This window comes from Monodon monoceros, unplaced genomic scaffold (assembly GCF_005190385.1).
Source record: "Monodon monoceros isolate NGI ecotype Baffin Bay Population unplaced genomic scaffold, NGI_Narwhal_1 Super_Scaffold_6, whole genome shotgun sequence".
Taxonomy (NCBI): Eukaryota; Metazoa; Chordata; class Mammalia; order Artiodactyla; family Monodontidae; genus Monodon; species Monodon monoceros.
In genome coordinates this window covers 34,875,011-34,892,872 of record NW_021703783.1, presented here as the reverse complement: position 1 = coordinate 34,892,872, position 17,862 = coordinate 34,875,011, and the positions used below count along the sequence as shown (strand labels likewise).

Below are 17,862 nucleotides of genomic sequence, written 5' to 3'. Positions count from 1 at the left end.
AATGGGAACACAAAGTAACATGTTTTCTTGGATTGAAAAATAAGGTTGGACTTTTTCTAAATAACAAATTGAGGCAAGACACTTTTGATAATAAAGACTAACTTTAACCGTTAGATTATGTGGCAGACATTTTCCATAATTGAATGAGGTAAATCTCCAGTGCCACGACTTTGACAAAAATGTATTCATGCACATGATAAAAAGCTATGTAAATATTCCTAACCCAGTGGTCCTCAAAGTATAGTGCCCTGACCTGAAGCATCAGCATCTCATGGGAACTTGTTAGAAATGAAAATTCTCCGATCCACCTGAATCAGAAATTCAGGGTATGGAGCCCAGAAATCAGCACTTAAGCCCACTGGGTGACTCCGATGCACCGTAAAGTTTGAGAACCACTGTGCTAACACTTCCTGAATATATTAGGTTAAACAAGGTACATCTAAGTAAAAGAGTAGCAACTTATAATTTACAGTCATATCTTGTTAATATCTTTTTGATACATTTTCAATAAACTTAAAAGTATCTATAATGACTGGGCAACAAATAATTTTACAAGTCAAGTACTGTTAATTCTTTGATTTCAACCAAAACAAAGGAGAACTCAAAATGTCAGAAGATCATTAAATATAATTTTAATAATTTTTAGATAATTCTGAAGAAATTTAAAGAATTTTAAGTTCTACCCTCATCTATTTATTGATGTGAACTAGATTTCCAACTTAAATCTATAAAAAGGAAAAACAGATAAAATTAATGCTGAACCCAATTTTATTCTAGCAATAAAAAATATTCATTCAGGGCTTCCCTGGTGGCGCAGTGGTTGAGAGTCCACCTGCTGATGCAGGGGACACGGGTTCGTGCCCCGGTCCAGGAAGATCCCACATGCCGCGGAGCGGCTAGGCCCGTGAGCCATGGCCGCTGAGCCTGCGCGTCCGGAGCCTGTGCTCCGCAACGGGAGAGGCCACAACAGTGAGAGGCCCGCGTACCACAAAAAAAAAAAAATTCATTCAGAGACACACTAGAGTAATACTTTCCAGAGAACAAGGGGAAAAATATCTTGTCTATCTCATTAAGAGATGTACTTCCAATAATTGTATCTTTTATTTAATAATTATTTACAAAAATCTGTAATATATTTACTAGTGATTTATGTACTATTTATTACTAAAACTTGTAACAATAAAATAAATTTTTAAACACTTAGAGCTTTACAACAGAAGCCTGAAAAACTTTAAATTAAAATGTCTAGGTAAGCATTGATAGGGTGGTGGATATGAGTTCAAGGAGAAAGAGGGATAGTATAAAATTTCTAATATTACGAGTTTGTGTTAGTTTTTAAATGGATGGTGGTAAGCATCAATATTCCACTGGATACAAAAAGTGTTGTAACTTTTATTTTAAAATATCAATTTAATATACACAAAAACATATTATTTGCAACTATTTAAATTATGACAAAGAAATTCAGATGTCAACTTAAAAATGGGTGAAAGGTCATGCAAGTTTTCATAGTGATGAGCAGAAGTGAGCAAAAAGTTTGAAGATGACCATTCCATTAGAAAGCAGTATTAAACAAACTATGGGGGGGAAAGCCAAACTATAAGTGTTTTAACTAATCAAACAATTCAGAGTTGTCATTCACGATGAGCAAATAATAAAGTGCTCACCAGCTCAAAAATGAACTCTTTTAGGTTCTTAGAGGCCTATTCAAACTTCTATCAATGACTTACTACTACGCAAGCAAGCCACAACTCTCAATATTTAATTTTATCCATTTGCCAATGAGGATCAACTCTTAGTTTGGGGGGTGGGTTCATTTGTTAAGGTCACAGGTCAGCAATAAGGCAAAACATGGTAGTTTTCATCAAAATTACCTTTGAATATTCTTCAAATGACCCATTATAGTTCAATGTATCACTGACAATCTATTAATTCCACTTTGTTAAACACAGTTTCTCTATGGCCCTCAATTAACTTAATCTTTTAAATTAATTTAAAAGTTTCTCCTTTATGAATAAAAGTATACCCCCACTACCCACTTAACTGGCAGTATGAACTGTTTCATTTCCTTTTCAAGGTTGAGAAATGTTAATTTCTGATCATCGATTCTCCAATATGTACTGGGCTCTTTAACATCTATTGCCTATGGGTGAAAGCTCACTGAATAGATCAGCAGTCAAAATTACCTACTTATTTCATGCCTTCTATTACTGTCCAGTTCTGTTAGTTGAATTCAAGTAAGTTAAATGCACATATGATACAACTCTACCATATACTGCAGAAAGACATAATGGAAATCAATGAGATATGCGATACATATTACATACTTTGTGTAAATAGAGTATACAATTTTGATAATATTAAATGAGAGGAGAACAAGACAGCTGGAGAGAGATGAAGAAAGTCTGAACTGAGTCATAAGTACTGGCAATCAAAAAGGCCAGATAGAGTATTTAGGAAGACTCAACACGATTTGGTGATTAAAAGAATGTGGTAGTTAAAGATTAAGGATAATGAGATTTTTGTTTTAAGGATAGTGGGAGAGGTTGAGAAAGATCTAAATGTATTTCTAGGCTGAAGAAGCAAGTAAAGAAAAAGAGGTTTAAGATATAGGAATGAGTAGCTGGGAAAGACTGATATTCAGAGCACAGATTCAGAAGTAGTTAACATCTCTTCCTGACACAAGGGGTTGAAGGAGAATGAGTTCAGATACTAATAAGTTTGTAAGGGAAGGGGGAAGAAGTTGAAGAAATTCATGCCACACAGAGTAACTACAAAGTGTTAAGATCAACTGAGAAAGTGAGCATCCTCCATTAAAAAACAAGGAAAGAGAAATGTCTTGGGAGTGGTAAGAGAGCAGGTGAGGTGAAAGATGGATTGTTTTTTAGGACAAATGAAGGTGGAGAACAAAAAGGCTGAGAGTGCTAAAATATAAAAATTGTAACTCATAATGAACCAGGAGAAAGAAGTCCAAGAGCTGAAGGACAGGTCTGAATTCTAATTAAAGATATTTGAATTAAATAGAATTGACCCATGGGATCCTAGGAAGGGTGCACAAGTACAGGTATATACACATGTATTAGCATTTGTATACACGTGCACACATGTCTGAGCCTACTGATTCTGTGGTGTTTGGTCCAAGATTTAGAAATAATAGGGGTATATACTTATGTATTCTGACGACCACCCGAGAGAATGACAGGGCAGCATACGATTACCCAATTCCTGGTCTATCAACTTCCAATGACTGAAACCACAAACCCATTAGGGCACTTAATACTTTCACAGTTGTGAATAATATCTAATCCCTCACACTACTCTAAATCCTTCTCAACTTCATTTCTCTATTATACTATTCTTCCTCTGTGCTCACGTTGATCCTGCTGCTCCTGGAATGTATAATGCCTAAGAAATTAAAGTACATACTCAATTCTCATTTAGCCTACTCTACTATAAAATATCAGTTCCCTGTGCTGCATATTTAAATTTATCTGTAGCATTAAATCTGACATACCAATAACCACACTGAAAAAGATTATACAAGAACACTAACCTGAGGCAGATGCTACATGGGTCTGGGTTTGGACTTGCTCTACAGCTTGTGGCCTAATTTCAGATAAAATTTGATGACTGGAACTTGGATGTTCGACGAGTTTTACTGCAGCCAGTGCATCGGGGCCAAACATCTGAATATCCATGGAAACCAGACACACTAACATGTCTAAAATAAAAACCAACAGTTATTAGTCAATAATATTGTAAAACAATGACATCGTTGAAAAACACATGCTATACATATATAAAACGCTGCTTCTCAAATGCCAGTCTGTGAATCATTGTACATCAGAATTATCTGTGGATCCTTAAAAAAGATTTTTAGGCTCAATCTCTGAAGACTGATTTAGAAGCTCTGGAGTGGCTGTTAGCTATCTTCATTTTTAAAAAACTTCCCAAGTGATTCTGATGTGTAGTCAGATTTAGGAACCACTGATATGGAAAGTGCAGCTTAATTTCTCAATAGTAATACTTTTCAAGCCAAATCTTTATTAACTCTGATTTTAATATTTATGTCAAAGAAAGAAATCATTTGAATCACTGAGTAAAATGTTAACGTGACATGTTTTATTAAGTGTGTTTAAAACTGACAACCCACTAAGAAGGTGAGTTCAATGATTTTGAAGATAATACCACTACTAGCATTTCTAGGAAGAGAAGGAAGCTTGTTCCACTCAGCTTTAGTTGCTTAATAGTAGCAGCTGACCACTTGAAACAGATGGACCTGCCCCCCAGAGTCAGACATAGCCATCTTGTTGATTTCAAATTTAATATATAGTAATAGAAATAAAGAGAAGAAGTAAAGATTACTGATAGCCACATGCATCCTGGTTTATACATAACAGAAGTTTCTTGCTTATCTAAAATAGAAAGAATAACACAAACAAGCGTGTCTGAAAGGGTAACGACTCCTCAAAATAAACAGTAAACCCCAAATATCAATTGTGATTTTTTACAGCAACCACATTAAATACTTTTTCCTTAATAAAGAAAATAACTTAAATGCTTTTTGTGGTTTAGTCTTACCTATGCTCTTTTCTACTTTTGCAATTTTTGTGCAAGCTACATCTCCCATTTCTGTGAGCATATATAGCACCTCAAGTGTTGAGATTACGAGCAGCACATCAGGTAAAGTGAGATGACAAATGATCTCTCTGTATGAGTCCTGATCGACATATTCACAAATCAAAACACCATTATCCTCTGCTTTGCAAAGATTTCCCAAAATTTCCATGCCTGAAAAGCATACACACACAAACATGTATTTGTCTTTTAAATGATAAAAAGCTTGTGTACTTTAGACAATGAGAAACTTAAGTGAGCGCTTACCCCTCATCTTTAAAAATCTATCCCTTGACATTAGGCATTTTGTAACAGTATGAAACATCAGATGAGTAGTTTTGAAATCAACAGGATCCAATAAAAGCTGGAAAAAAAAAAAAAGGACACTACTGTTTAGGTAGGCTTCTTCCAATTTAGATCCAAATGTATATTTCAAATTTAATAAAAATGAGCCGAACAATGTTACGTAACTTTAAAAAATGTAATTACTGTGAGAATAGCCATCAATGAATCTGGAGCATCATTTCAAATATTTCTCTTTTTCCACAAAAGTGTGTAATACCTTTAGGCAAAAACTATATGTAAGCATTTAATATTCTATAATTATGGCAAATATAACAATCCCACATCCTAAAATTTTAAACTAAATATTGTGCTAACTATAAAAACTGTTTTAAGCTACTGTCACATGCTTACCTCAGCTGCAATATTTCCTAATGTGTCAAGGCCTAATTGCCTTAGAGAAATAAAATGACTATGTGCAGAAAGTAATAGGAAACGGAGACAGGTACGATTAGCTGCCAAGAGCTTAACATTGCCCTCCTCAAAGGAAAGATTTCGCAAAATCACTGCAATCTGAAGTACCCGTTGTCCTTCAATATCATTAATGCCCAGCTTTCGAGGTGGATGAAATAAAGATTCCCAAATCCATTCTCCTGATGTACCTTCTACAAGAAAAGAAAACATATTTTACTTAAACTGATATTTCACTTATTATTATTGATATTTCAAAGTTATTTAAAATATTTTCTCATTGACTTACCATGAGACTTGTTTCTGTCAGAAATGAGGTCACGTACTTCATTATCATCAACAATGTCTTTCCAAAACTGTAATGAGAAATTATTACACTTAGTTCTGACAATTTGAAATAACTATTCTATTACTTTAAAAATAGTCACACATACTAAAACTATAATAGTTCTACTATTTTTAGTTCAAGTAGATATCATTGTATTCTATGTACTTAGTTCTTTGACACAAATGCTACATTTTTCTATAGTTCAAAGGTGTCATTTTAGCCTACGACCCACAGATCCCTAAAAGGTCTGTGAAAAATACAGGGCATCTATGAACATGAATGAGGAGAAAAAAATGACATCTTCATGTTCATTAACCTCTAAATAAATTTAGCATTTCCTTAGCATTTTCTTCAACTCTGAATGTTAGAAAACGAACCACAGTAGTAATAGCAGAACCTCTGACACTGTCACCGATATGAATCAGATATTTTCAGATCACTTTATAGCTATGGAAAATATCTAGAAATAGTGTTTATGCTCATCAGTACTTAAAAATTATGATAGTCATTAATCCCATTAGTAAACTGCATACAGTCACAGTATTCCTATTTACAGACTCCTGAGACATAGCTGGCTTGCTACTGAGTAAATCTACATCTAGAAGAAAATCAAACAGCAAGTGGTGAAGTATTTGTGTTCACAAATTTGTAACCCAGATATTTAGGTTTCCTTTCCAGTATTCCATACCAACAAACTGTTTTTTGACCCGTAAGAGAGAGGAAATCAGTCGAAATCCACTGCTTAATCTTTTTCAGGCTAAGAAACAATTGCCTATATATTAATATGTCTATACAAAATGAACTTTAATTTTAACTTTTCTATGCCATTTTATCTTGTTACTTCCCTACGAATGAAGAAGCACATGGGCCATTAGTTCACTGTTTATTTCTAAACATTCTGATGTATTTTCTAAATGATTGTATTTTAGTTTTGGGAATTAAAGTTCCTTTGCATTTAAAGTTACTGATCTGAGAAAAGGTCCACCACCAAAATGACTCACTGCAAAAAAACTCATGATAAAAAATGTATGGTAACAATAAAAAAGAACTAGGCATATGAAGGAATAAGACAATATTCAATAACCAAGAAAAAAGGGGCACAGGATTTTCAAATAATAAAGATATCAGAGTGGAATTTTAAATGATCATGGAAAATAAGCAAAGAAATAGAAGATAAAATCGAAAAGTTTGGCATGTAAGTAGAAACTATAAGAAATAGCTAAATAGAAATTCTAGAACTGAAAATAAGAACTCAATGGACAGATTTAACAAAGAATTAGATTCAACTCAAGGAAGAATTAGTGATTGGAAGAGACGGCAGAAAAAAATACCAAGTTAGAAGCATAAGGAGACAAAAGGATGAACAGAATAAAAGCATTCAAGACACATACAGTGAAAAGTTCTAACATAAAATTAATTGTAGTTCCTGAGGAAAGATAGAAAGAATGGGCAAAAACAATATTTGAAAAGACAGGGTCGAGAATTTGCTAAATCAACTGAAAGATGCCACACCATAGATTTAAGAAGCACTCCAAACTCCAAGAAAAGATAAATAAAATGTGTAGGAGCATGATAATAAAATTCCTGAAAAGCAAAGACAAAAATCTTAAATGCAAAGATGGAAAAAGGTACAGATAACCTTGAAAAAGACAACTAAAATTACAGGAAACTTTGTAAAAGAAATAATGGAAGCCAGAGGACAATGGGATATTTTCAAAGTGATGGAAGAAAATATCTGCCAAAGTAGAATCTTTACACAGTGAAACTGCTCTTCAAGAATAAAACTGAAAGGGCTTCCCTGGTGGCGCAGTGGTTGGGAGTCCGCCTGCCGGTGTGGGGGACGCGGGTTCGTGCCCTGGTCCGGGAGGATCCCACATGCCGCGGAGCGGCTGGGCCTGTGGGCCATGGCCACTGGGCCTGCGCGTCTGGAGCCTGTGCTCCGCGACGGGAGAGGCTGCAGCGGTGGGAGGCCCACGTGCCACAAAAAAAAAAAGAATAAAACTGAAATAAAGACATTTTCTGACAAATGAAAACTGAGAAAAATATCTGCAAACCTGCACTGGGAAAAAAAAATGCATGAAAAGGTAGATGTGATTTAAATCAAAATAAATGCTGAATAAATAAAATACTAAAAAAAAGTCTTATGGGTAAAAATATATATAAAATTAAAATCTATGAAAAATGCCTGGAAGAAAATTTTGCTCAGGCCGTAACGGTACTGCAGTAGTCATCTCATCATAAACCAATATATATAAAACAATTGTTTTCACAGACTGGGCAAGAGTAATGCAAAACCGTAATCACTGAAACATGGGAAGCAAATGAGGTGAGCTCAGTGACTGCCCCATATCTTTACATAAACACTCTTTCTAGACAACGATACAGAGACAATAAACCCAAGAGGTCATAGCAATTACTAAACTGAGAAGACATTATTTATATATATATGTATATTCTCTCTATGTATATATATGTATATACACCCAGCTAATTCAGGTCCAAAAAAGACCATACCTTAGGAATAAAGATAAACTAGTCCTGTATTCATCATAACAAAACTTAAAAACAACCATCCATATATTAGTTAAAAGCATGCCAGAACAATGTTCAACATTCTTGGAAGACACCAAAAAACAGACACTAAATAATGTAACAGTCCCAATACCTATATCTAATAAAAAATTACTAGATGTACAAAGGAAGTGGGAAACATGACTCATAACTAAGGCAAAACTCAGTTTCAACAAAAAAAGACCCAGAAACAATAAAAATAGTGAAACTAGCAGACAAGAACATTAAAACAACTATTATTAAATATGTTGAAGGATTTAAAGGAAAATATGAACATAACTAAGATGAATGTGGGACAATATAAAAGAGAATCAAATGGAATTTCTAGAGCTGAAAAACATAATATCTGAAATAAAAAAATATGACTAGATGGGCTTAATTGGAAAAGAGAAAATAAAGACATAACAATAGAAACTATTCACAATGAAGTACACAGAAAACAAAAAGGTCTAAAAACAATGAACAGAGCCACAGTAGCCTGCAGAACAGTTCCAGAAAAGCAGGAGGGGAAACAAAAAATTTTTGAAGAAATAACTGACAAAAACTTCCCAAATTTCATGAAAAATACCAAACAAAGAAGCTAAATAAACCTCAAGCAAAACAAAACTAACTAATAAATATAAAAACCACACAAGGCACATTAAAAAAATCAATGACAAAGAGAACACCTTAAAAGCAGTCAGATAAAACATATCACAAAAGGAAGAACAATAAGAATGAAACTAACTTATTGTCAGTAATAATGCAAACAACACAAAAATGAAATGTTACCTTTAAAATGCTCATAAAGTATAAATGGTCTGAATGCATTGATGAAAAGGAAGAAATTGTACACTGAAAGGCGCACTGAAGGAAGCAGAAGAAAGCCTCAACTATAAGCCATCTATAAGAAACACTATGTATAAAACTACAGATGAAAAGCACAGTGATAGAAAAAGATATATGATGAAAACATTAACCATAAAAATGCTGGTGTTGATAAATAATATCAGACAAGAGACTTCAGGATAAGGGAAATTACCAGAGGTCAGGGAGAATAATTCATAATGACAAATAAAATCATCAAGAAAATATAATAATCCTAAATGTACATGCCACTAATAATTGAGGTTCAAAACACATGAAGCAAAAACTGACAGAACTGATAGGAGATACAGACATTCATAATTATAGTTGATAATTCCAACACTCATCTCTCAAGAAATCATAGAACAATTATATAGAAAAGCATTAATGATACAGAAATCTTGAACAACACTGTCAATGATATCAATTTAATTGTTATCAACAAATATTATATCCAACAATAGTACAACAAACATTCTTTTCAAGCATGCACAAAACATTCACCAGAAAGACCATATGCTGAGCCATAAAACAAGTCTTGATAAGTTTAAAAAAGACTGAAGTCATATAGAATATGTTTTCTGACAAAAATGGAATAATGCACAACAAAAGTAGTATATAAATCAAAAAATAAGAAAACAGAGATGGAGTTGTTCTATTGTCCCTGCAATTATCTAAGAAGAGGTAAAAGCACTAACTTATTAAACTAGTAAGGATTAAAATATAATCTCTAATGAGAAAACAGAAAAAGTATATGTAAAAACTAAGTGGGCAGAAAACTGAATAATAAACAATACTCAGTCAAATCAATTCAAAAACGGTAAGAAAGGAGAAGGAAAGAAAACAAACCCGAACAGGCAGGACATATAGAAACCAATTCAGAGCATGGTAAATTTAAACATAACTGTATCAAAATTACACTTAATGTAAATGGAATAAATGCACTAATTTAAAAACAAAGTTTTGGGCTTCCCCGGTGGCGCAGTGGTTGAGAGTCCACCTGCCAATGCAGGGGACGCGGGTTCGTGCCCCGGTCTGGGAAGATCCCACATGCCGCGGAGCGGCTGGACCCGTGAGCCGTGGCCGCTGAGCCTGCGCTCCGCAACGGGAGAGGCCACAACAGTGAGAGGCCACAACAGTGAGAGGCCCGTGTACCGCAAAAACAAAACAAAACAAAACAAACAAACAAAAAACCCAAAGTTTTTCACACGGGAAAAAAAAAACTGAAATATATGTTATTTACAAAAAAACATTCACCTATAAGGATAAAAAAGACTGAAAGTAAAATATGAACTATATAAGGCTTCCCTGGTGGTGCAATGGTTGAGAGTCTGCCTGCCGATGCAGGGGACACGGGTTCGTGCCCTAGTCTGGGAAGATCCCACATGCCACAGAGCGGCTGGGCCCATGAGCCATGGCCGCTGAGCCTGTGCGTCCGGAGCCTGTGCTCCGCAACGGGAGAGGCCACAACAGTGAGAGGCCCGCGTACCACAAAAAAAATAAATAAATAAAAATAAAAATATGAACTAATATAAACACCAACCAAATGGAAGCTGATAGTTATATTGATATCAGACCAAAAAAAAGGATAAAGGAGACTTTAAGGTAACAAGGACGCTTTATAATATGTTCAATTAACCAGAAAGATGTAACAACTATACCTGTGTGCACTAAATAGCCCATTCTCAAAATATAAAAACACAATTATTATAGAACTATAAGCTGAAAGAAACACATCCTCGATCAAACTGGGTGCTTTTAACATATCTCTCTTCATAAATGAAGAAATAAACAGCTGAAAAAGCCAGTGCTTGCGAACTGGTTCATCTGTACCGTTTTTCTAGATTCCACATATATGCGTTAATATGAGATATTTGTTTTTCTCTTTCTGACTTACTTCACTCTGTATGACAGTCAGTTTGCAATGCAGAAATAGAGGCACAGATGTAGAGAACAAATGTATGGACACCAAGTGGGGAAAGTGGGGGAGGGGGGAAGGGAGATGAACTGGGAGATTGGGATTGACATATATACACTAATATGTATAAAATAGATAACTAATAAGAACCTGCTGTATAGCACAAGGAACTCTACTTCACTTCGCTGTACAGTAGGAACTAACACAACACTGTAAAACAACTATACCCAAATTAAAAAAAAAAAACAAAGATCCAGTACTGACATGGAACTATTAAGTATCATGATTAAATGTGTTGCTATAATTTGAAAAGATACATGCACCCCAGTGTTCATTGCAGCAGTATTTACGATAGCCAAGACATGAAAGCAACCTAAATGACCATCGACAGAGGAATGGATAAAGAAAATGTGGTACATATATATAATATTACTCAGCCATAAAAAAGAACGAAATAATGCCATTTGCAGCAACATGATGGACCTAGAGATCATAATACTAAGTGAAGTAAATCAGACAAAGAAAGATAAATATCATATGATGTCGCTTATATGTGGTATCTAAAAAAAAACGGTACAAACAAACTTATTTACAAAACAGAAAGAGTCACAGATGTAGAAAACAAGCTTATGGTTACCAAAATCAAAAGCGGGGGGGGGGGGTATAAATTAGGAGATTGGGATTAACATATACACACTATTATATATAAAATAGATAACTAAAAAGGACCTACTGAATAGCACAGAGAACTCTACTCAATATTCTGTAATAACTTATATGGGAAAAAAATCTAAAAAAGAATGGATATATGTATATGTATAAAAGATTCATTTTGCTGTATAGCTGAAACTAACAAAACATTGTATATCAACTATACTCCAATAAAAAATTTTTTAGAAAATGATTAACTGGGGCTTCCCTGGTGGCGCAGTGGTTGAGAGTTTGCCTGCCGGTGCAGGGGGCGCAGGTTCGTGCCCCGGTTCGGGAGGATCCCACTTGCTGTGGAGCGGCTGGGCCCGTGGGCCATGGCCGCTGAGCATGCGCGTCCGGAGCCTGTGCTCCGCGGCGGGGGAGGCCACAGCAGTGAGAGGCCCGCGTACCGCAAAAAAAACCCAAAAAAACAAAAACAAACAAAAAAATGATTAACTGTGTTGGCTTAACTGACATATATAGAAACTTACACCCAACAACTTCAGAATACAGGCATACCTTGAAGATATTGCAGATTCAGTTCCAGACCATCGCAATAAAATGAACATCGTAATAAAGTGAGTCAGCACAAATTTGGTTTCCCAGTGCATATAAAAGTTATGTTTATACTACACTGTAGTCTATGAAGTGTGCAACAGCATTATGCCTAAAAAAACAGTGTACATACCTTGAATAGGAAATACTTTATTGCTAAAAAAATGGTAACCATCATCTGAACCTTCAGTGAGTCACAGTAGTAAAATCATAGATGACTGATCACAGATGACCAAAACAAATATAATAATAATAAAATAATAATGAAAAAGTTTGAAATATTGAGAATTACCAAAATGGACACATAGACATGAAATGAGCAAATGCTGTTAGAAAAATGGCACTGATAAACTTGCTCATCGCAAGGTTGCCACAAACCTTAAAGTTGTAAAAATGTATCTGCAAAGCACAATAAAGTGAAGGGCAATAAAGCAAGATATGCCTGTATATGTTATTTTCAAATACACATGGAGTGCTTATAAAATCTGATCAATGCTAAGCTACCAAATAAAGGGTGAAAACATTTCAAAGGTTTAAAATTATACAGAGTATGTTTCTCTGAACATACTGAAATACAGTTAGATATTAAGAAAAGGAAACTAGAAAATTTTTCATGTTTTTGGAAATTAAGAAAATTCCCTTCTAAATAATCCATGTTTCAGAGAGAAAATCATAATGGAAATATGAAGATATTTTTAAATGAGTTATAATAAAAACATGAAATATCAAAATTGGAAGTATAAAGTTAAATGTGTGCTTGGATGGAATTTTATGGCTTCAAATGTATATATTAGAAAAAATTTTTTAAAAATCAATAACTGTAAGCACCAGCTCAAGAAATTAGAAAAAGTGAAGAAACTTAAACCCAAAGAATACAGTATGAGAATAAAATATAAATAGCAGCGATTAATGAAAACAGAGGTGATCATCTATTCATCTTCAACATACTGGTGTCTTCTTGATTTCATGTGATTAGTGACTATACTGACAAACACATTCCACATTGTGATTGCATGTGTTACTTTAGTGTACTTTCTTGTGCATCTTACATTTTACTCACCAGTTTTCTGGAGTTATAGAAATTATCTGCTTAACTACAATCAAGAGACTTGGCTTTTAGTGGGTGGGGTAAGGACAGAGTATAAAACTTTGGTGAGCTTGTAAAACTGGGAATTAAAAATCCAACTCCATATCATGGTGGGAAATTTGAAGGTTTAATACCCTAAGAAAGGGAGACAAAAGGGATTGACTGTCTCTGCGTGAGCTTTCAGGTAAAAACAATCCATGATATGTTCACCACTAGACTGCTCCACATCTCCCATGGATTTGTTTTTACCATCAGAGTAATCAGAAAAATCTCCAATAAAAAAATTAATATAAAGTCATTCTGATCAGTATTTCCTTTCAAGCGACTGGCAAAAGCAACACAGAAGTGAAGAAATACTCTCCAACCAATCTGTACAAAAATCCTACAGAAAGAAATTGCTGAAATTTATAAACCAACATTATAAAACACAAAGGAATAATCCACCAAGTCAGAATCAGCAGAATTAGAGTTGCAGGAGGCTTAGACATTAGCATTATCAGGTATGTGTATATGTACATATCTTTAAGCTTTCATTTATATTTTACATATAAAATATACGATATATTTATGTTTATATATCATATATTTAATATATAATTTAATTATATTAATAAAAAGATATTTTAAATATATATTTTAAAATTATAAAAGGAGATCAAAAAGGGAAAATTTGAAAAAACACAATGAGAATTTCTAGAAATTAAAACACAGTCACTATAATAAAACTTAACAAACAAATCAAGTGGCATATTAGACACAGCTGAAGAGTGATTAAGTGAACTGAAAAAGAATCCTAAGAAAATTACCAGGACTGCTACTCACAGTCTGGGTATCCTTTGATTTACTGCTTTTATTACAGATTTATCATTCTCAGAAATCTATGTATGATAACTAAAAACTTTACTTCTGTTTATTAGCTATTCTAAACAATTTTTTACTCAAGTTAATCACAATTTGTATATAAAATAAGCAACCATTGACCCTTGGCCCTTGGCTACATGTAATTCAGTGGTTCAATATTTTACTTTACGTGAATTACCTTAACAAAATCTCTATCAGTCTTCTCCTTCCATTCTTCTCCAAATACAGTAGAAAAGGATCCTAAAGCTAAAAGAATAATAGTGTATTCAGTAAAATGAAATTCTTTCTTTCACTTAGTTCCTTAATAGGTAGGTTTGGAAAAACAGTAAAACTACATTTTAGGATACCTTGTTCATTAAAAATTGTTTCATAATAAATGATAAAAAGTCATGATAATTTCTTTTGAAATACTGTTTTTTTTAAATTATAGAATTTAAAGAAAGTTTATGTCACTACAATCTAAAAATACACAACTCACTTTCATAATAGTTATACAGACAATAAGAAAAAAATGAGGGTACTATAATAGTTACTCTGCATTAGTTTTCATTTGTAGAAGAGAAACATATTAAAAAGTCAAATTGATGCTACTGCTATTAGATTGCCAAACTGTTATAACTTTAAATCTTCACAGTCATTTCAAAAAGAATTATGTAATTCATATTTGAAATATTAGTACAAGGCATTCTTTGGGAATAATTCCCACAATGAAATCTCCTTTAGGAAACATTCTCAGCTATAGCTTGTTTGTATTTCTTGATAAAGTTATCAAGAGCAAAGTCAAACCATCTATTTTCAAAAGCTTCTTAATAACACCCTGCCCCCTCCGGACAACAGAGGTTAAGGTATATAGATACATATTGCTTTTCTCTCCTCTGTGTTGCTAACTCATTTTGTCAGTTACAGGACGAGACAGTAAAGTTGTATAATACAAATGTCTAACCTGTGACACAATAGGCATCTACCTTTAAAAATTAGGTAGGTACTTTCATCAACTACCTGTAATTATCTGTATTCTGTAATGAAAGCTATTGGTTTTCAAATGCAGAGAGAAAACTATGTATTGGCAATTTTTAACAGAAAAACTAGAATGTAATTCTTTAAAAAAACAAAAGTAAATCTCCTTAAATGGATGTGCTGTGACGTGCATAACATATGGATATATTTTCTGTTGTAAAAGATTTAATGAATGTTTGCAGTCTTATCACGCCTTTAAGTATAGATCTAATATTTTTACTTAATATTGAGTTAAAGTTGTAAAGTACTTAGGTTAGAATAAGACTATTCATTGAAAAAGTACTAATAAGGGTGAGGAATGGAAACAGTTTAACATTATATTGATATTAGGATCATGGGGACATGATATAAAGAACAGATTTGAAGTTTTTAATAAATAAATTTAACTACAGTGACCTAAAGAAGAATTTCATAAAACATCAAATTTATATAGACGTAGCAGCTGAATCAGAAAAATGAAGTCCACACCCTACTAAAGAGACAAAATTTTGTTTGTCCTGAAGAAAACCTTATAAAGAAAAACTTCACTGGGAAAAAAATACTGAATGGAAATATAAGATGGAAAAATTAAATTTTTGTCACATGGAATTTTTATTATACTTCTTCAAATACATATATGTATAAACATTACACACCTTCAAAGAAAGTGGTATCTACATTTTCTCTCAATTAAAATTCCATGCCCTAAAAAAATTCAAAACCTCTCAAGAGCCTTATGAAATATGCCCATAATCAAATATACCCTAATCTTCAAACTCAAAAGAATTATTTTCATAATGTAAAACCACTGTTTTAAGTATACGGTCTTCATAAAGTCCCTATGTACTCTGGAACTCTAAACTTCTAACTGTTGAAATAAAAGAAACATCCGTTAAACAGCATTTGCTAAATTATTAATGTTTTAGATTGCTACTCTACATAATAATTTAGTCTGAGATAAACAAAAACGCTAAAAAATGCAAGAAGATAAACTGGGTATAAAGAATGTCATGCCTCAGTGCATCAAAGCTGGTAAGCTCACTTTTATCATATATACAAATGTAATTCTTATTCAATGATTAAATGGTAAGAATTCACTAAAATTATTCTGGTCTGAGAATATTTACTATTTTTAAAAACTTCATTTTAAGATTTCTAAAAAAATGTGAAACAATTTTAAACCATTCTATATTAAATGCTGAAAAATGTCTTTAAAAGATCAAAATGAAATATCAGGAAGCAAAGAAAATGAGAGTGAGATGGAAATCTACCAAATTTAGATCTTCAAAGTTACAATACAAACTGATAAGTGCTAATCTTTTTTCCTCCTCCAAGTAACCAAGAATAGTTTCTGGCAGGGTAAGAAACTCATTTTCACTTTTGTTTAATTTCAAAATGTCTTCATACAAAATAAGTACATGTCAAATTGTAAGGACTCCTACTTAGGAAATTCCCTGGTGGTCCAGTGGTTAGGACTCTGTGCGCTCACTGCCGAGGGGGTTCAATCCCTGGTCAGGGAACTAAGATCCCACAAGCCGTGTGGCATGGCCAACAACAACAACAACAGCAACAACAACAACAACAAAGGAATCCTACTTAGATAATCCCAAATAAAAGTATGTTTGAAAATTATACTACTGACCCAAATTACAGAAAAATGAACTCATTTGCAAACACATCACTGTTTAAACATAAAAATACTCATGAACCTATGAAATATTACATGAAATTCTCAGACTATATCTACTGTTCTATACAGTTTCCTATATGATAATTTCAAAATATATCAATACCTTAATCCATTAATAGAATATACTTCTGACAAAAGAAGTTACATGGTATTGGGGTAGAAGGAGGGTTGAGAAGCAAGAAAAAATTTTATGTCAATAACATTCAGCTGACATAGAATATTTTAAAAAGAAAAACTATAGCAGGAAAAAATTTTAAAACATATTTTCTAAATCCCTATTAAACTAGGGATTGCTAGTTAAATTGCTCAATTAAAGAATTGAGCAATTTGGTCTGAAAAGTAACCTAGATTTGAGATAATTACACAGAAAACAAAGAACGTGATTTATAAAAACCTACAAATAACAAATCCTACGAGTAAAAAAATATGAAATATTTGATCATTCTTATTTTGATTATTTATGCAGCAAATTTTCAAATTCATTGACCTGAATTGTTTAGTTAAAAATTATAACTATACACCAGCAGAAACAGACTTCAGAAAACAATTTCTTCCAGGTCCTATTTTTCGCTATAGAATTTTGTATCAAACAATTTTCTCAAATCAACAAACCCACATTTACTATAAGAAAAATACAGCATTTTAATTTCAAAAGCTCTAGTGAGGCTTTTATTATTCAAATATATAAGGTTAAAAAAAAATCCAAACATTCATTATTTTAAATAATACATTTAATATCGGGCTTCCCTGGTGGTGCAGTGGTTGAGAATCTGCCTGCCAATGCAGGGAACATGGGTTCGAGCTCTGGTCTGGGAAGATCCCACATGCCGCGGAGCAACTAGCCCCATGAGCCACAATTACTGAGCCTGCGCGTCTGGAGCCTGTGCTCCGCAACAAGAGAGGCCGCGATAGTGAGAGGCCCCCGCTTGCCACAACTAGAGAAAGCTCTC

General features: G+C 33.5%; 1 protein-coding gene across 2 annotated transcripts in view; it reads right to left on the bottom strand.

Moving 5' to 3' along the window:
* Positions 1-17,862, bottom strand: part of ARID2 (AT-rich interaction domain 2) — a 168,112-nt gene that overhangs the window by 56,622 nt on the left and 93,628 nt on the right. Inside the window, exons 6-11 of one of the 2 annotated variants that reach the window (XM_029204619.1) lie at positions 14,405-14,472; positions 5,660-5,726; positions 5,314-5,564; positions 4,885-4,981; positions 4,582-4,791; positions 3,554-3,721 (exon numbers count right to left, since the gene is read on the bottom strand). In XM_029204619.1, the coding sequence (XP_029060452.1) occupies positions 3,554-3,721; positions 4,582-4,791; positions 4,885-4,981; positions 5,314-5,564; positions 5,660-5,726; positions 14,405-14,472 (861 nt within the window). The remainder of the gene's footprint in view (positions 1-3,553; positions 3,722-4,581; positions 4,792-4,884; positions 4,982-5,313; positions 5,565-5,659; positions 5,727-14,404; positions 14,473-17,862) is intronic. The other variant, XM_029204620.1, reaches the window with a different exon arrangement.